At 36.8% G+C, this 20,636-nt stretch overlaps 3 protein-coding genes and 2 non-coding genes across 5 annotated transcripts; 2 read left to right on the top strand and 3 right to left on the bottom strand.

The window, feature by feature from the left end:
- Positions 1-289: 289 nt before the first annotated feature.
- LOC125225511 (pancreatic triacylglycerol lipase-like) lies at positions 290-5,400 on the bottom strand. The gene is made up of 6 exons (XM_048129259.1): positions 5,272-5,400; positions 4,124-4,175; positions 2,610-2,755; positions 1,671-1,913; positions 708-1,062; positions 290-401 (listed from the first exon to the last, which is right to left on the bottom strand). Exons 1-6 carry the CDS (start codon positions 5,312-5,314, stop codon positions 344-346), a joined length of 897 nt encoding a protein of 298 aa, XP_047985216.1. The 5' UTR covers positions 5,315-5,400; the 3' UTR covers positions 290-343.
- On the bottom strand, positions 3,579-3,651 carry Trnat-ggu. The gene has a single exon. It is a non-coding gene; the product is annotated as a tRNA-Thr (tRNA).
- Trnat-ggu lies at positions 3,950-4,022 on the top strand. Its single transcript has one exon. It is a non-coding gene; the product is annotated as a tRNA-Thr (tRNA).
- Positions 5,401-6,565: 1,165 nt separating the features above from the next.
- LOC125225436 (pancreatic triacylglycerol lipase-like) lies at positions 6,566-9,192 on the top strand. The gene is made up of 5 exons (XM_048129164.1): positions 6,566-6,594; positions 6,992-7,090; positions 7,564-7,708; positions 8,487-8,828; positions 9,074-9,192. Exons 3-5 carry the CDS (start codon positions 7,647-7,649, stop codon positions 9,129-9,131), a joined length of 462 nt encoding a protein of 153 aa, XP_047985121.1. The 5' UTR covers positions 6,566-6,594; positions 6,992-7,090; positions 7,564-7,646; the 3' UTR covers positions 9,132-9,192.
- Positions 9,189-20,636, bottom strand: LOC125225435. Its single transcript, XM_048129163.1, has 5 exons — positions 20,412-20,636; positions 17,527-17,682; positions 11,348-11,440; positions 9,960-10,176; positions 9,189-9,667 (listed from the first exon to the last, which is right to left on the bottom strand). Exons 1-5 carry the CDS (start codon positions 20,479-20,481, stop codon positions 9,406-9,408), a joined length of 798 nt encoding a protein of 265 aa, XP_047985120.1. The 5' UTR covers positions 20,482-20,636; the 3' UTR covers positions 9,189-9,405.

Here is a 20,636-nt window from a genome sequence, read left to right as displayed (position 1 = left end):
TGCCAGTTGAGCAGAACAACTGATTACGTACATCCTTATTAGGTCAGGTATGCAGTACCTATATCTGCCTCTATAATGACAGAACGGTTTCGAACTACGTCCGATCCGAATCCGTGAAAATAAGATCCGTCGTATTTACATTTAAATAGTTCTACGGCTATGACGGATCTTATTATCACGGATTCGGATCGGGCTATTTTCGGATGTAGCGCGAATCCGCTCTTACTCTAAATTTCTCTAAAATTTCCTTAACTTTCCACAAAACCAGAGAACAAAAAAAGGAAATAAGTTTACTTTCAAATGAAATGTATTTACAGATACCAATGATCATCGTTGCATTTCTTTAACCTTGGGCAAACGGCTGAACGGCGTTAGTGTTGAAAGTGTAGATTCCAGATTGGCTGAAACAATAACAGAAGGAAATTAAAATATTGCCAATAGCCACTTTGAGACCATTCTCAAAATGTCTGCGATCTAACTGTCGAGCGCGATCCATACAAAATGGATGAAAAGAGACATGGCAATATATGCCATCGAAGACATTAGAGAATTGCCCATAGGGGGACTCACTTATGATAATTGAACTACCAATGAGATTTATAAAAATGAATTTTCCATGACACAGATGACCGAAAACAGAGTAAATAACCGAGAAGTAGATATTGCTAAGACATTTTTAAAAGGAGATAGTAAAATAGAAATCCTACCTGGTTTTGACAGCAGTGCCGCCAAAAGTAACATCTCTTGCGCCAGAGCAGATATTAGCAATAGCTTGTTCGTAGCTATCGCAAGCCGTGCCGACAAACTGGTTGTTAGTGTTCGAGTTCAACTCCGCGGCAAGAGATTCAGCATAGAACGCATATGCGTAAATGTGGCTGCATGAGGCGTCGGTGCCGCAGCCGTTCTGGTAGACTCCGCCGTTGGGGTAAAAGTCGATGGTACCCAGAGGATAATCGTAACCCAGGATTCCGGAGGTGGCGTGGAGAACCTCGACTGCGGTAGCGTCGGTAGCCTTTAGGATATCGGGATGGTGGGTCCAGCCGTAGAAGGAGGGATCGATCGCTGGAAAACGAAGTTAAACAATGTTTACGTAGGTATTTTTATACAATTGCAACATTATAATTGTACTTTAACTCAAACCAATCCTGTTTGCCCAATTGGACCAAAGCATTATCCATACTAATATTATAAATGGGAAAGTGTGTGTGTCTGTTTGTTTGTCCGCTTTTCACGGCAAAACGGAGCGACGAATTGTCGTGATTTTTTTAAGTGAGGATAGTTGAAGGGATGGAGAGTGACATAGGCTACTTTTTGTCTCTTTCTAACGCGAGTGAAGCCGCGGGCAAAAGCTAGTAAGTACATATTTTTGATTGGTCATTTAATTTCTCCAAATTAATGTATATAACGTGAAAATACTGGTGTTCAAATGTGCGTTGTTTTCTTAATATTTTATTTAAAATGTCACGATTTCACGATTGACTAGAAAATTATTAAAGAAATTCAAGCTTGATGAGGATGACAATATAATAGTAACCCAATAAGTAACTCGAGTTAAATAGGCTTAAGTGCGTATTCAAATTATCCGATCCAATATCGGATGTAGGCAATAAACGCTGTAACGTTACTTGATCAATTACTAACTACTATCAAAAAAACACGTAGTTCCTTACCAACAATATGCCCAACATTTCCAGTGATATGTCTCGCGGTGATACCAGCAAGATGTCCTCCTAGTCCGACGCCAACGATGGTGACCATATCAGCGGAGTAGCCAAAGTTGACAATGAGGACGTTGATGATTTCGGCAATCATCTCTCCGGCTTGCGGCGCGTTGGCGAGGCCCAGCGAGTAGAGGAATGAGGCGCGGCTCCAGTCGACGGCGATCACGTTCACATCAGCGGCGGTGAGCAAACCTGAAATCGCGGAGCGTCTGGTTGACCGAGGGGCTGGTGATTTCACGTATCAACAAGGAAATGTGGCTAGCATTCATGATGTCAGAGGGGAGTCGATAAGCACATGTGAAATTCGGACAATAAAACTTCGGCGTAAAACAATGGACTTTTTTTTAATAAAGACCAAATAAAATTAGACCCTGATATTTAATTTTTGCGTTGAGCTGGCGCTGCTGGCTTAGCGGTAAGAACTTGCAACATTCGATCCGGAGGTCGCGGGTTCGAACCCCGGTTTGTACCAATGAGTTTTTCGGAACTTACTTATGTGCGAAATATCATTTGATATTTGCCAGTCTCTTTTCGGTGAAGGAAAACATCGTGAGGAAACCGGACTAATTCCAATAAGGCCTAGTTACCCTTCGGTTTGGAAGGTCAGATGGCAATAGCTTTCGTAAAACTAGTGCCTACGCCAAATCTTGGGATTAGTTGTCAAAGCGGACCCCAGGCTCCCATGAGCTGTGGCAAATGTCGGGATACTAGCATTATCCATTAGGATGATGGATGATTTTTGCGTTGAGCTGATGAAAAAAAATCCCAAAAATCTGAATGGAAATGCAAATAGTCTTCTGGCGGTGTAAAGAATATTGCTACTGCTATGAGCCCAAAAACTTCGGGATTTGTAAGAATATGTTTCTCAGTATTCTTCCTGGTACTAACCTCCAACCACAAAAGCGTTAAAGTTTCCTCCGACTCCTTCGCCATCGCTATGAATTGTAAGGAAGGTGCGGCGCGCAGGGGAGAACGTGGACGTCAGGAAAGAATTTACCGACGGGGTGACAGGTTGGCTCACGGATGGATTTGATCTGCAAAAATTGGAAGTATAATTTCAATTTCAATTTAAATGGTTTATTTGCAGTAAATAAGTTTCATTTAAGAGGAATTCAATTGTAAACCGGCAATAACTCCAGTGGTGAACGGTGCGTCTTTTTCTAAGGTGAGCACTGAGCATCCTAAGTATCAAACAAAATGTCGCACGGTACGGCCCGGCCCCGCCTCGGACTAATGTGAGTCATCCCATTATATTTCAGTAACATACATTTTAATTACCAACTTGAATAATAATTACATAGTTCTTACGCAACTATGGGAACAATAGTTATTTGTTATACAAGGGGGCAAAGTTGTATTTTAACGCCGAGTGTGGAATTGAAAAACGAGCAAGTGAAAGGATTCTATAGTTGAAGGTTCGAGAATAGAATCCTGAACTTGCGAGTTTTTCAACACACGAGAAGTAAAATACATTTGCACCCGAGTGTAACACAAAACTTTTCGCCTCACTATAGCGAGGAAACTACAATGCAAAAAAATGCGTTTATCACTGCTTCCAGTAGTTCCACAGGTGGTAAATCATCTTTTTTAGTAGATTCACCTACTTTTATCAATTTTAAAGCAGTTAATTTGATTATATTCAAGGTCAAATTACTTTACCCACTAGTGGATAAAATGCGTTTTTACCCGCTGGTATTAAAGGACAAAACACGTGTTTCCGAGCTAGTGAGGGGAAAATCAAATTATTTTTAACAAATATTTTGATTTGTGTTTTTTTAAGTAGTCACACTACTATATATAAATTAAAAATCGAAATAAGATGTCATATATTAAAGAAAAAATGACGAGCACCACCAGTGGTGAAGGCCGGATTCGAACCGGCGTCTTTAGCAAACCTGGCTAACGCCATGAACCCCTAGGCCACCTCGCCACAGCGGAAGCCGTCGAAATTTCTCTTATATATGTCATCTTTGTAAGACTAGGCGTCTTTGACCAACTCTAAGGGCAAGCAGTAGGTGCTTGCACCTCCTATGCGAAACCTTTACAGGTTTACGATATAGCAACCAATATACCGATAACCGATATAGCAATAGGTTTACTATATCGTAAACCTGTAAAGGTTTCGTATAGGAGGTGCATGCACCTACTGCTTGCCCTTAGAGTTGGTCAAAGACGCCTAGTCTTACAAAGATGACATATATAAGAGAAATTTCGACGGCTTCCGCTGTGGCGAGGTGGCCTAGGGGTTCATGGCGTTAGCCCGGTTTGCTAAAGACGCCGGTTCGAATCCGGCCTTCACCACTGGTGGTGCTCGTCATTTTTTCTTTAATATATGACATCTTATTTCGATTTTTAATTTACATAGTTCTTGTTTTGAAATTTTACATCGTCTTCCTACGCACCTGGTGTACAGATGGAATTCAACATCCAAAGGTCCCAAGTTGAATCCGTGAGCTGAAAAAGAAAACGCAGTGGAATTAAATAAAGAAATATTAGCAGATAAAAGTTTATATTATAATAAGCCCAAACCTCCCACAAATTTTATTAAAAAAGTGAGTTGCGCCTATTTTAAGATCGTTCGTTTTTCTATCTTTTCAATGTGAATTTTTAAAGAAACAATTGTTTTATAATGGTGTAACAATCGACATAATCTTAGTAAGTCACATTTCCTACATCAATACATCAGTAGTAACGCCACAACAGATGACTCGTTCACTCGTATGCCATAATTGCCATATTATGTCATATGCAACTGCAGCCTAACTACAGTCGTGGAGTTGATGTTGTATAGTCATTGGGCCCCTTAAAACAATATACATATATGTTTAGGGTTAGGATGGTTAAAGTTCCGTACCTATAATAATACAGTCATTGATGTTTTAATATTAGTAATTAAGTAGGTAGCCACTGTAATAAACTATTTCAATGTCTTTAAATTTTAAGCCGATAAGATTAATCTTTATAATAAATATATAGATAAGAAGAATTAATATTGAACGTAAGAGATAAATTAATTCTTTTTAAATCGTTGCAAATATGTAATTATATCTAAAAAATATACGCGTCATTACCATTACATTTTAACATGTTTAGTTGTTTAATAAATAACATGAAAGTAGGCTAAAAGGTGGAGTACAAAGGATTAAAAACAAACTACAATTAAACTGAATTATTTAAGAATTCAATATTAATATATCCATATTATGTTTTTAAATATAAACATATAGATTTTTCCTTTTTTGTTCCACGTTGGCCAGAGTCGATCACTGTTGATTTTTTCATTGCGATTGATGTCTGCATTTATAAATTGCGTATTTAAGAATTGTCTTCTATACCATGTACAGTATAACAAACAAAAGGGAACATTGATAATGAAATGCCCCAAAATTGCTACTTGGTGTGTTCCTTGTACTCCCTTAGGTTTCTTCAGGTTAAACGAAGGTTTCGGGTTCGAAACCACGAGTCATTATATATTTTTTCTCTTCATTTTAATGTAGGAAAAAATCAAACGTTGGTGTAATCACAAAAATTAACATAATTGTTTCCCTACCTGCCACCGCAGCACACAAAACCAACGCGCACTTGATGTACATGTTTAGCCGAAAATATCGGTATCACTCCAAAATCGACAGGTTTTAACGTCTATTTATCAACAAATTCTAAAAACATATAATCCCATTGATAAATATTGATATACAGCCATAAACCCGCCGGAAGTGGTGACGGCTTTCCTAGTGCTACTGTTTATGATAAATATATTAATCAGGAAAATATATATTAATTCATTATTTCCGGCTTTAGGCATTATATCTTACTAGATTTATTGTTATGTAGATTTTTGTTACCTTAGTTAACGCATTCATTATCATCACGACACGTTATCCAGTAAGGCGACCGAGTTTAGCCGCATAGTACTATTTATATTGAAACTGTGAGAGTTTTATATATTGATTTAGACTAACACGATTTGCACTCATAATTTTAGAACAAAACGGGACTTAATCGCGTTTCTATTTGTGTACGTGTTTGCGGGGATTGACGAAGCTGAGATTGTGCAGAACGAGATTGTACACAAGTAATGACTGTGCATAAAATCGAATGAGGTGAAATACTATTGAGTCGAATTCAGATTGTGTAGGATTGCGAATAGGAAGAAAGTATACTGTACACAAATAATGACTGTGCACAATAGCGCATGAGGCGAAATACCTATTGTGTGGAATTCGAATTGTGTAGAATTGCGAATAGGAAGAAACTATACTGTATACAAATAATGACTGTGCACAATAACGAATGAGGTGAAATACCTATTGCGTCGAATTCGGATTGCGTAGAATTGAGAATAGGAAGAAACTATTCTGTACACAAATAATGGCTGTGCACAGTAGCGAATGAGGCGAAATACCTATTGTGTGGAACTTAGATTGTGCAGAATTGCGAACAGGAAGAATCGCTATTGTACACAAATAATGACTGCACATAATAGCGCATGAGGTCAAAAACTACTGTGTGCAATTCAGAATGTGCAGAATTGCGAACAGCAAGAATCGCCACTGTCCACAAGTAATAACTGTGCACAATAGCGAATGAGGTGAAATACTAATTGCGTAGAATTCAGATTGTCCAGAATTGCGAACAGGAAGAAGTGACATTGGCAAGAACGTCGCATAATCCTTTGATAATGGTTAGCCTTAATGTAATTCGGATTATACAATCGGGCTGCGATATCTACCTGCATATTATTGTCTTCGCTACTGGCGCGTAGCACAGGTATGTAAATTTCACATTTAGAACTTGTTTAGAACTATCGTACTGATCCATGGCTGGAGGGACGGTGGCGTCGCCTCACCTTTCATCACCAACCTTGTACCCGGTATTAATAAATAGGTTTAAATGAAAGACATGGTTCTAGTGGCCTAGGATTCAAATTGGTTGACTGTCCTGAGCATATCGGCCACATGATTTGTGGTTGCAAAGTATGTTTGTTTCCAAGTATGCATTTCGAATTTTCTACTGAGTGCTTATGGCGCCACCTGGCCATCCGATTCCATATGGTGGAAAAGTATGGTTCGATCCCCCAACCGAATCAACTCAGTCAATTGCGAGCTACGAAGAGAGATGGCGCTGCCATTCAAATATTTATTCCATAGAACGTTTAAATCCTACTAGTTTTTTAAATACTATCTGCCGACTAAAATATTTGTAGCTTTTTTATTTTAATACTACATACATTATCCATCTACTTACCAGTGTCTAATTTCGTTCGTTAGCTTTTCTCACCGCTGAGGACGTAAATGTAATCGTAGTGGACTGGAGCGCCGGTTCCAGTGGCCTATTCGCGCCTGCCGTTGACAACACGATCGCCTCAGGTAAGCCTCGAGTTTTCTAATATTGCAGTCTATTCTATCGGTTCTTTGATAGTAGAGTTAGTTAAAAAGTGAAATTAGTTAAAAAATCCATATATGGATTCCATACAGTTATTGTATCTCTAGTACGTACTGTGAGCTGCAAAAATGAATGGCGAATTTATCAATGAATTCATTGATGATTTCTCCATTAGCAGTTAGCACCTAAATAATCTTTTAGGACTTAAAGATACAGGAACATGATTATACGATTTCAGCCAATCTCAGAACAACAGTAGGATCATAGGACATTTCCTATAATATAATGCTATTAAAACGGAATTTACACCACATCTATCTGTATTTTGTATCATTTTTCACCTGAGACGTGCGAGACTTATATTCTGTTTCGTTTCACCTCATCCAGAAAATTTTATTTCAATCGAAATTTAGCAAAATACCATTCAACGATGATTGGAGTATGTTTCCAACTTCAGGTCGCGCTGTCGATGCGTTCATCAACTGGCTCAACCAGGAGACCTTCTCTAGCCCTGTGCAGTACCATATTGTGGGACACGGGATGGGCGGACACCAGGCTGGCATCGTTGGCAGGACTTTGGGAGGAAATGTTGCCTATGTTAGCTGGTGAGTGAGATCATGGATAGGTAACATCCGTTTGTAGCAGACACTCCGAATTGTGATAAACTGTCAATTCATTATTTAAAACGTAAATACAATTTTTGCTGTATTGAAAAATCATCACCAAATACTAATGAGTAGCCAATCATAAACTATGGGTCAAAACTCAAAACCCAACATCACGATAGGTAGTATTTTAGGGTTTGATATAATTTCTATGGGAAAGGAATAGTACATTACATCAGAGGCCGGGAAAATGAGGATTTCCGGCCAAGTGGGTATATACGGCCGAACGAGCGAGCGTGCGAGCGAGGCCGGATAGGGATACGAGGCCGGGAATCCGTTTTCACGCCGAGGCATGTATAGTGCTTTTCTCAAACATACAATGAAATAAAAAAAAAAATGCTCTAAAGGACAATATTTTTTAAAAAAAAGTTACTTTGCAGGCCTAGGCTTGAAAAATAATATGAAATCCCTTTACAGTCCTCTCGAGTTGTTGCGCCCAAAAAGCGATACTTCCCAGCCCATTTTAAGGAACGTAAAGACAATATTTCATTGCATGTTTGAGAAAATTATTTTTTCGCTATTTTGTTACGAAGGCCACGTTTTTATGGCTCTTCAATAAGACTGTTTCTGATATGTTTGCAGTCTACATTGCAGATGACTGTATCGGTACTTCCTCAGTATGACCTATTTATTCACTGCGAAAAAATATTACAGGTCACATAAAAACAGCCTGTATATTTATCCTTCCACGTAAATATTAGTAATCTAGTCGTTCTTTGCCAGATTTGGATCCATCTCTCCTCGGCTGGGTAAACCACCCCGACAGCTTCCAAGAAACTGATGCTATCTACACAGAAGTCATTCACACCAACTGCGGCCTCAACGGATACGTATCCAACTTAGCCCAAGTTGACTTCTACCCAAACGGAGGCGAATCTATGCCTGGCTGCAACTCCCATGCTTGCGACCATGACAGAGCTATCCACTACTTCGCAGAGTCCATTGTCAGTGGGGGTTTCACTGGGAGACAGTGTATTAACTACATGGCTGCAGTTTTGCAACAGTGCAACTTGTTGCCTCTTCGGCTACAGATGGGTGGTTTGCGACCAAAAATTGGGTAAGGCTTGAATTTATCTATATTTTTCAAGTGTCTGAAAAGGATGGAACCACCGAAGTACGGAGCCTCTGCCAGTATTTGCTAATCTTCACCCGTTTTAAAATATAATGTAAAATATGATTTATCATATGAATAAAGGTAGATAGGCGTTTACAATTTAGAATTATTAAAAATTTCATTACGTACGTTCCATGTAGGTATACAATGTACTGAGGTGAATATTATATTAATTTTTATTTTTTCAGATCTTCGGGTATGTATCTACTTGAAACGAATGCTGCTCCTCCATTTTCCCTTGGATAAAACCAACATGACATGCTACCAATAACTTTGTCAAACCGAATATAAATAAAATCGAAATCTATAAAAATATTTTATTAGTAAACCATTAACTTAAAAGTAATAAATAGGAAACCTTGCTCAGTTCGGAAGCTCGTTCCTTGTGCAAAAAGCGAACATAAAAAATGCTGATTTGTACTTAGTATTAAAATAGGACTGAATTGTCGATATGCATTCTTAAAGATACGCGACCGATCTTTTGTTTTTATGTAAGCAAGATCGGTTATTTATATGGATATCACAGTTGGTTAGGATGTTTTAGGTTCTTGGGAGCTCTTCTTTGAGACGCAGCTTCAACGGGACTAGTTTCTTCTGGTTTCTGAGTAGTGGTGGTGGTAGTGGTGGTAATTCTGGTGGCGTTCAGTTTGTTGGGTAGGTCGAGGATGCTGCTAAGGAAGGCGACGCCTTGCTCGGCGGTCTGGTATACTCCTAGTAGAAAAGTTTCGGCATCGAAACCGCCGTTTTCTTCGGTATTCTCTTCGGTATTTTCTTCGGTGGTTCTGGAAATGAAATAAATTTCAAAGTAAATAATTTCTACAATCTTGGCTGTTATTAGGTGCAACTTTGACTATTTTTGTTTACTTTCTCTTTAATTTAACGCGTAGCGTCTATTATTAACTACAGTTAGTTGCGAAGAAATAGACGCTCGCAAAAAAAGTTTCGTACTTACACATTGACATCACTACTTAGGGAATTAACTTTTATAGATAAATTGTTGTTGAATAATACGAAAAACTTTGAGTAGGAGCGCCAATATCACAAACAGACTTGGCCAAATATCTAAAATCTTACTCTTCAGTCTCAGCAGGCGGGTCTTCCATTTCCATTCCTCCTGCAGAAGACTTGAAGCAGCCGATGGGGAACTCCAACTGAGTTTCTCCTAACAGACGAGGTTCCAGTTCTAAGCAGCCTCGCAGACCGTCAGCCGTAGGCGCCAGGTCACTGAACTTCGCGCAAACTTGGGCGAATTTTCCGAACACTTCCAAGCATATTGGAGCAGGGTTAGCTCCTGAAAAATAATCATATAAGTATGTTTTAATTGTTGGCTAGCCTAGCTAGCTAGATTGAGGGTGGTTTTAGTCGAGCATTTTATACGGTTTAGGCCCATGACTACATATTCCCAATCCTACAGATTCTCTAATCTAGAGAGTCCCAATTTAACAGATAACCAATTATACAGATTCCCAATTCAACAGATAACCAATTACACAGGTTCCCAATTTAATAGATAACCAATTATACAAATTCCCACTTCCACAGATTCTCTATAATACAGATTCCCAATTTAACAGATAACCAATTATACAGGTTCCCAATTCTATATATTCTTTATTCCACAGTTTCTTATCTCTACAGTTTCCCAATTATACAAATTCCTAACTGCACAGATTCTTTAGTTTATTTATTATCTATTATAAAACAGAGCCGCTTTCTTTGTAGTCAGATGAAAAACTTTGGTTAAATTTTTAAACTCTACAGATTAGCATCCTTCAAAATGACAGCCAGTAATTATATTCATCTAAACTAAAGAAACAGTTTTTATCTAATTTGATACAACATACTCAAATAACATATCATATTTTTATGATGCTATTATAATATTTAACAATATTGTAGAAATATATGTATTAAGTAAGAGTAAAATTGAAAAAAATAGTATACATATTTTCAAATATGGCCGTACTAATAGTACATATAATCTGTAGAATTGGGAATCTGTAGGACTGGAAATCTATTGTACTGGGAATCTGTAGAATTGGGAGTTTGTGCAAATGGGAGTCTGTATAATTACGAATATGTTGAATTGAAATTTTGTAGAATACCAATTATTTTGAATTGTGAATGTGTAGAATCAAGATTCTGTAAAATTTAAATTATGTAAAATTGGGAATCTGTAGAATTGTGAATATGTAGAATCAAGATTCTGTAAAATTTAAATTATGTAGAATTGGGAGTCTGTAGAGATAGAAATCTGTAATACAAATCTGTAGAACTGGGCCTAAACCTTTTATACGAGCGTACCTGTATGAGCGTGTACGCGTATATCTCACAATTTCCGGGGATACTAAATCGCGTATAAAGAAAGCCAAATGCAGAAAAGAGACATTTACGCGCGTAGAAATACGCTATTCTTAAACCCCCCTAAATAATAAGGATGGATAACGATGTCTCATATTTACCTTGAATTTTCGAGCTGTGGATAAGATTTTTGCCGTAGGAAACGTTGACTGAAAACCCTTCCTCTGGAGACACGTACTTCATGTGGACACATCCTGAAATTGAGAAACGATTAAAGTTAGTGCTTGAAAGTTAATGACTTCGCTTTTTATATACCTAGCTATAAAAAAGTTGCCACTGGTTACCGAGGTGGAATAATTGTGTACTTTCTAGACTTAATTACATTAGGCAGTGAGTACTTTCTAAGCTTTATTCTCTAGTGTCTAAATAAAGCTGTAAATGAGGAATCCAAATACCCAGACGAGCGATCTTTTTTAAAGGCTTGTAAAAAGGATATGTTATAATCACCTACCATGACTTTGACCCCACGAGACCACATTTACATGCAATTGTGGCTCTTTTTGAGTAAAATGTAGAAATACTTTATTTCTACTCGTAATAATTGTCATTTCAAGGAACCGTTAATTATCTGCATTACTTTAATCAGCTTACACGCGTAATGCCAGATAGTATATTGTCGGATTATTGGTATCAATGGACGTAATTAAAATAAAAACAGAAACCGGCTACGCCGGCTGTTAACATTAAAAAACTGCTTGCAGTAAAGACACTCTTCACTTAGGTTTAGTTTCCCTTCCGTTTTGAAAGTTCCTGAGGAAGTAGGTTCTAAAAACTGGTCTGCAATCTTAGCACTAACTGGCATAGTAACCTTTAAGGCTTCACTATAAAGCAGATAAAGAAAACAGGAAATAAACTACAACTTTTACCTCTTCGTGCTTAAAACAGCCTAACCGATTTGGTGGATATTTAGCATGGAGTTAGCTGGCTTAAAAACTAAGGTGACAATCGTAGCTTTACCATAACGAAACGTGTGTGCGTGTGGATTGAGTGAGCACCTTCCGAAAATAAAAATAAAATATGCTGATCATTTAGTAAAAGTTCTAAAACAATTGTAAAACGAATCTCTGAATTTGTAAAAAGATAAATCAAAAGATACAGTCATTAACATGTGCTCACTCAGTTCTTACAAACTACCAACGAAAACAGTGAATGTATTCATTTAACGTATAATATTTATATACTAACATTTAGTAAAAAATATGCCAACTTACCTCTATACATTTTAGATCACCTAGTGACGTATTTAATTTTTTATGCTCACTCAATCCTCACACTTTTGAAAAGCCGAATTTTGATGAAAAACATAAGATTTAGACCGCTATTATATGTGTATAGTTTAGTAAAAGTGAAATGGGAATTTGTAAAATACAAAACGAACCACTAACGTGTCAGGTTTTTTTATAATAAATTTTTGTAAGTTCAGTCCACACGTTTTGAGAAAGTTAAAAATGTAAATATCTTAAGATTTGTAGCACCACAGACACTCGAAAGTACTTCAACATTTAGTAAAAATTTTTACTAAATATCCACCATCTAATATTTTATATCCGTTGTCTGGTTTTAAAGATATTCAGGCATAACTTTTCTCATACAAATGTATCATGTAGGGTGACCACCCACATTATGTCGGCTCCTGATTTCTGGTTTCTTACTAGTGAAGTATTATATTCTTTGTTTCTTACCAATTATCATTCATGTCCTTTTTAATACATGAATGTCGATATGGTTATTATCCTGACGTCGATAAAAAATACACAATACACATCATCACTAGGCCAAGAACATAACCTAAAAACAGTTTGCAGATGGAGAATGAATATGGTATTAGTTTAATATAAACTATTATCAAAATTGAACGAAACTCTCCAATCTCCATATGACAATGGGAAGGCGGGAAAAATCAGGAGCCGACATAGTGTGGTCACCCTACATGATACATTTGTATGAGAAAAGTTATGTCTGAATATCTTTAAAACCAGACAACGAATATAAAATATTAGATGGTGGATATTTAGTAAAAATTTTTACTAAATGTTGAAGTACTTTCGAGTGTCTGTGGTGCTACAAATCTTAAGATATTTACATTTTTAACTTTCTCAAAACGTGTGGACTGAGTGAGCACTTACAAAAATTTATTATAAAAAAACCTGACACGTTAGTGGTTCGTTTTGTATTTTACAAATTCCCATTATACTTTTACTAAACTATACACATATAATAGCGGTCTAAATCTTATGTTGTTCATCAAAATTCGGCTTTGAGGATTGAGGATTGAGTGAGCATAAGAAACTATTTGTAAAAAATTAAATACGTCACTAGGTGATCTAAAATTTATAGAGGTAAGTTGGCATACTTTTTAGGGTTCCGTACCAAAAAGGTACAACAGGAACCCTTATGGTGCGACTCTGTCCGTCTGTCTGTCCATCTGTCACATTCCTAAATATCTCGAGAACTACTAATGCTATCAACTTGAAATTTGGAGTAGTTGTGAACATTGTGAATCTCTACAAATAGAAGGTATAATTTTTTTTTATTTATTAATTTTAATTGTAGAAAATGGCCAAAATAAAAGGGGGGCAAACTGTAAATTTCAAGTTACTAGGTCAAGTGGGGTATCGTTAGAAAGAGCTTGAATTGAACGTAAATAAACTATTTTTTATAATTTTTTTGTTGTAGAAAAAAAAAAGAATTTTGAAGGAAAATGTAAAAAAATACCGTTCCCCCCCCTTATCTCCGAAGTTTACCAACGAAAAATTATGAAAATTTTAGGAAACATTGGTTTTATGCTAAATATTACAGGAAAAATATAATCGAGTTTGTATCTTGAAAACTTTTTTTTTTATTCACAAAAAACTTTTCAGATTTTTACTTTTAATTTACCCACCTTTGCGGATTTATACACCGTGTTTCACTTAACACTAAAAACCTGAAAACCGTTTGTTCAGAATCGAGAGTAGAGTCGATTGAGCTATATCTTGATGGGGGTAATATTTTTTGTTTCAATTTGTATTATTAGTTAATTTTTACGTGCCCATTCTACTAATTCGTAATACAACATTGTGCATATCACATTGCTAGAGGTTGTATACCTTTTTCAGTATTTAGAGGTATTAATAATGGCTGGTTATGTGGACAATTATTATTTCCGCTACGAATTTGACGTTGTGTGTCAGTTTACTTTTAATGTTTATCATAAATCATAACAAATTGAACTCGTACCTAATTACAACCTTGTCATTTTGAATGTTAGGTTTAAATTTGCTTACTGCGATTACCTGTCTAATTTGAAGTTTACTGTGACAAAGCTTTAAAGTGCTTTACAGTGACATAGCTGTCTATTGTTAAACCTTATGTCGTTGCAGTAACGTACACAAATAAATAGTTTGAAGGTTTATGATGGTAGCTAGCAATTATTTTATTGAGTGTAGAGTTAAAAGTCGAGTAGAGCTGTACAGAAAATGAAAAATTCAATTTAAAAAAATAATAATCATCAGATTAAAAAATGAACACTCTAGATACGTTTGAAAAAATAAAAATCAGTTGGGGTGTCTGTGGTTTTGAGTGATACCGGAAACACGGTGTATAGTACTTCAAATTAATACGAGCTGTTACTTAAATCATCTTCTTTCCAATAAAGTAAAAATTGTTTAAATCGGTTAACATTATAAGGAATAATCCCTGAAAAACCAACATACTATGGTCGCGCAAATTAGTTAGCAAATTCACCGAGAGATGGCGTTATACACAATAATGTTCATTAGTACCTATACTTTTGTCTTCTAGTCAAGTCGTTAGAGTTATGTGAAAACATGAGATTATTTTAACTGGGGAGTTTGAAAGTTTGTACGGAACCCTCGGTGGGCGAGTCCGACTCGCACTTGACCGGTTTTTTTACTAAATGTTAGTACATATACACCGTGTTTCCGGTATCACTCAAAACCTCAGACACCCCAACTGATTTTTATTTTTTTAAACGTATCTAGAATGTTCATTTTTTAATCGGATAATTATTATTTGTTTAAATTGAATTTTTAATTTTCTGTGTAGCTCTACTCGGCTTTTAACTCTACACTCAATAAAATAATTGCTAGCTACCATCATAAGCCTTCAAACTGTTTAATTGTGTACGTTACTGCAACGACACAAGGTTTACCAATAGAAAGCTATGGCAATGTAAAGCACTTTAACCTGTCTCACAGTAAACTTCAAATTGGACAGGTGACTCAGTAAGCAAATTTAAACCTAAAATTCAAAATGACAAGGTTGTAATTAGGTATGAGTTCAGTTTGTTATGACTTATGATAAACTTTAAATTTAAACTGACGCACAACGTCTATTTCGTAGCAGAAAAAAAATCGTCCAAGTAACCAGCCAGTATTAATACCCTTAAATACAGAAAAAGGTATACAACCTCTAACAATATGATATGCATAATATTGTATTACGAATTTGTAGAATGGGCACGTAAACAATAACTAATAATACAAATTAAAACAAAAAATATTACCCCCATCAAGATATACCTCAATCGATTCTACTCTCGATTCTGAACAAACGGTTTTCAGGTTTTTAGTGTTAAGTGAAACACGGTATATAAATATTATATGTTAAATGAATACATTCACTGTTTTCGTTGGTAGTTTGTGCGAGTGCGAAAAAGAGGAAGTTCGAAACGAGTGGCGATAAATTAAAACACGACCGAAGGGAGTGTTTTAAATCGACACGAGTTACGAATTCCCTTTTCGCACGTGTATCGAACGACGTTTTTCAGTACAGATGAACCTCCGAAGTTTCGACCTGACATATAATGAACCACTTCTCGCACTAGTGCGTAAAAAAAACACCATCTGTACTGAAAAAAAAAATTTAAGGTAGGTAAATTTTATGTTTTTCCTACTCAGAATCACGAGCTCTTTTGATCTAGGACAAAAAATAAGAGACAAAGAAATGGTCCCAAAATTTTCTATTATTTTGCATACTTTCCACTTTGTAACCACTGTACAAAGTATTAGAAAATTGGTGACGAAGTGGAAAAAATAAATTTGACACGCTTTTTCCGCCTAGTAGGATGAAAACGGCTCGTAATTCTGAGTAGGAAAAACATTGAAATTTACCTATTTTAGAAAAAAAGTTTTGAATCTTTCGCGAAAATGCCCTAATGCGACAGTGATTGTTGCATTTCTGCGCACTTCGGCAAATTAGCTACGCGCTCTGGCCCTAGCCACAGTGCAATAGGGCTGACGACTACATTAAAAAAATGGCATTCTGTTGAGTCCGTCAGTTAGATCGTCCAAAAATACTGAACACATATTTTTCGCTTTTTTTAATTAATGAAAAAATACAAAGATACAGAGCATCAAAGATCCGGAGTGGGGCTTGTGACGTCTCTTCTAAGTAAAAATTGTACCTAGGCATGACGTCACGCGAAACTTCAATGCACTGTACCGTCGTTATTTTTCGTTTACGAGAAAAAAGAAAAAATACGTGTCTAAAATTCTTTGATAATCTAACTGACGGACTAATTAGTTTTTAGGGTTCCGTAGTCAACTAGGAACCCTTATAGTTTCGCCATGTCTGTCTGTCCGTCCGTCCGTCCGTCCGTCCGTCCGTCCGTCCGTCCGTCCGTCCGTCCGTCCGTCCGTCCGTCCGCGGATAATCTCAGTAACCGTTAGCACTAGAAAGCTGAAATTTGGTACCAATACGTATATCAATCACGCCAACAAAGTGCAAAAATAAAAAATGGAAAAATATGTTTTATTAGGGTACCCCCCCTACATGTAAAGTGGGGGCTGATATTTTTTTTCGTTCCAACCCCAACGTGTGATATATTGTTGGATAGGTATTTAAAAATGAATAAGGGTTTACTAAGATCATTTTTTGATAATATTAATATTTTCGGAAATAATCGCTCCTAAATGAAAAAAAAGTGCGTCCCCCCCCCTCTAACTTTTGAACCATATGTTTAAAAAATATGAAAAAAATCACAAAAGTAGAACTTTATAAAGACTTTCTAGGAAAATTGTTTTGAACTTGATAGGTTCAGTAGTTTTTGAGAAAAATACGGAAAACTACGGAACCCTAGACTGAGCGTGGTCCGACACGCTCTTGGCCGGTTTTTTTTAGTCGTCTCGCCTATTGTGGACGCTCTATTTTTTACTTCGCTCCTCTTTGTATGTCTGTATAGTTCTTCTGTATTGGCGCGACAGAGACGGCTGCGTATCTTTCGCCACGGAATGTCGCAGCAGGCAGAAGGTAGTTAAAATATAATAAGGTTCCTTACCCGGTCCTCCCAAGTCCACGAGAGTCATGTTGAAGTCTACGCAGCAGACGCACGCGGGTCCCTTGCACATGCAGTTGCGGTTCTGCTGCTGTTGTTGCTCATTGCGGACTTCCGGAGTGTCGATCAGCCTTTTTGCTACATCTTTGTCTATGAAATCTGTTAACAAAGTGAACATGGATCTTAAATAAATTTTTACGTTAATAATCTAATGACTTCAGTAATGAGTTCACGGAAGTTTTCGAACTTTTGCTATTAAAGTCAAAACAGGGGCGGCTCACTCCGCGATTCTATCGCCGCGCTACAAGTACATGCTGGCGGCCGCGAGTTCGCGGCCTAATCAGGGGTGGCGCGCGTTCTCACGGAACGCACGTTCGCACTTTCTATTGTTGCTTTACGTCGCGAGTCTTTTTTTAAGGTTCATGTGCGATGTCCGCGTGTGGAATGGCTAATAATGCTTAGTTAAATAGACATCATGAATAAAATAGGACAATCTAACACAGATCTACTATTGATTAAGTCCTACAGAAAAGTTCAATAAGGCTTGTAATTTTGGGACTTAAACAAATATATATAAATAGCATATATACTTAGAAAGTACCCAAAACTTGAATATAATAATATAAAAAATGTTCTGAGTATTAATTCATTTTAATCCATAGGCAACCCTATCGTCCGACGCTGCGCACGTGCGGCTCGTTTCTTTGTTAGAATTTTGTAGGCATTTAAAAAGGCGGCATTTCGTGAACATCAAAGCAGTGGGCCTTCTGTACTTGTACTATTATATATTCTGTGGTCAAAACTCGAAGCTTAAATATGCGGATTGATGTGTCCACGCGTAGTATATGGTCTGTATTAGTACCTACTGTCTCTAAATACTGCTGCGAGATAAAATTTACCTGGACCTTTTATTTTATTTCAGCTTTTACTACAAACGCATTAAATTTAAAAAAAACATATCGTAATTAAATAAATAATAAATAGCAAGACTTTGGTACCTACTAAAACATGTCAGAATATTTCAAATAAAAATGCTGTGTGTAAATAAAAATAGTAAAACAGAAGAAATTTTCAGCTCAAAGATTGTATTCACGTAGCATGACTCAAAGTACCTATCAATAGAATAAATAACACCCATGAATGACAAACTATTTCTCAATTATGTACAATCCGCAGTTTTGACACGTCCAAAATTACTTGTATATTTATTTAGTGGCTACTTTCCCGCATGCAGTTTCTACTTTCACTCGCGGTTGGGTTTCGTTTTGCCTATTATGAAGGTTGAAAGCCCGGGCCATTGTTTTTTGTGCGTGTTGTGATGTTGGTCATGATGTTAGTTGTGTAACAACTGTAACGATTGGTATAACTTTTACTGGCTGACTAAAAATGTGAATAACGTTAACATTACTGTCTGCATGTTATGTGATATATTAGGATTACTGCATTAGAACCAAGAATATGTAATAGTTACGTTGAATACATTAGCTATATAAATAAGTATATTTGATGGGTATTATTACTTTTGATAACCGGACTGTATTTTATATTCTAGAATCTTTTCGATTACTTAAGTCAACTTAAACTTTTGATACTTTATCTTGAGAAACTTAATGTTGTTATAAAAACTCTGTATCGTTATTTATGGCATTATACCTTATATCCAATGTGGGTACGATCTCGATTACCTTAATACATTAGGTACTTAAGTAAAATCTTTTGTATGTCTTTCCCATCACGGAACAATGGTATTCCGGACCTTTGGGAGGCGTGCGCGGGGCCGAAGCCAACGCGTAGAGGCCCTTTCGACACTTTAATGAAATGTAAGGGGTACACCGAGCGGATGTTGCCCTTGCCCATATCATGGGACACACGCAGAGGCAACACCCGCCAGGGTGTAAGGACTATTTGAGAGTTAATGGAATCTAAAATGAACTGGTCTATTTTGATGAAAGTGATGAACTAAATACTGGGCTATGGATAAAAAACCGGACGCCTGCCTAATAAAACGGTATCCAATTTTATTTCCGGCAGACGGTGACTCGTCCCCACAAGATGGGCCCCCACAAAAAGCGACATCCAAGATGGCTCAAGGGCAACACCGGTGTGAGAACTCAAGGGTGTCGAGAGGTGTACACCGCTTTCTGCCCAGTGGCTGTCTTATTATTATGACAGTAATCACTAGACTTACCTTTTTATTTTGTACGTCGGTATTTCCTTCTCGATCAGTATTAAGTCTAGTGAATCTAATCGTGAATCATTCAAAACTCTTATGGCAGTAAGTAATGTTTATAAAGCATGAAAGTTAACGCTGCAGAGCATGCTTTCTCATTTATGGATACCATGCGTAACATAACGGCAGTTGATGGTATAATAGGTGTTATGAGCATGTTTAGCTATCATTAATAAAGTCCATATTCACTAACAAAATAATAAAATAACAATAGAATAGGTAAGGAATGTAAGGATGCCATAAACATCGATTTGAAAATATACATTATAAAATTATTTATATACCTAACACTGAAGTAATCTAAACTTCTTTATGTTGTAATGTTAGAAAAATGCTAGAAGTAATTAACATTAGCCAATATTCGTGTTCAATAAAAATAGAAGTAGGTAATGAATTACCAAACTTTAGTGGTTCATTTAACGTTACATGTTTACACAAATGTTGATATGGTTAAAAACATTTATAGTCATGTATATTGTACATACAATAAAGCAAAGTCATCAAACCATTATTCAATAGTACAAACTCCGTTAAACTATGTGCATACAAAATCTCACTTCACGCTTTCTCATTAAGCATCTACTTAGTTAACTCATCGTATCGATTCTGACGACGCGTCGCGAACGCCAAGTACTTACTAATCAAACAAAGTACTCACCTAAAATGCTCGCCGAGTGTGCCACTACGGCTATCGCTAGCACCAGCGCGAGAGCAACTTTGACCGACATATCGATATCGACTAATGTACCTAATCAGGAATTATGAATACAATTTTTCGAATGTTGCGCGCGGTAAGTAGGCAGGCTTCGTGAGCGGTAGGATAGGAAGAGGCGGTCGTCGCCGACGCCGAGCGAACACTGCTTTCCTCCGATCTCGCTCCAGC

This window comes from Leguminivora glycinivorella, chromosome 4 (genome assembly GCF_023078275.1).
Source record: "Leguminivora glycinivorella isolate SPB_JAAS2020 chromosome 4, LegGlyc_1.1, whole genome shotgun sequence".
NCBI lineage: Eukaryota > Metazoa > Arthropoda > Insecta > Lepidoptera > Tortricidae > Leguminivora > Leguminivora glycinivorella.
Note: the sequence above shows the minus strand (reverse complement) of the source record. Positions and strands in the feature narration are given on the sequence as shown.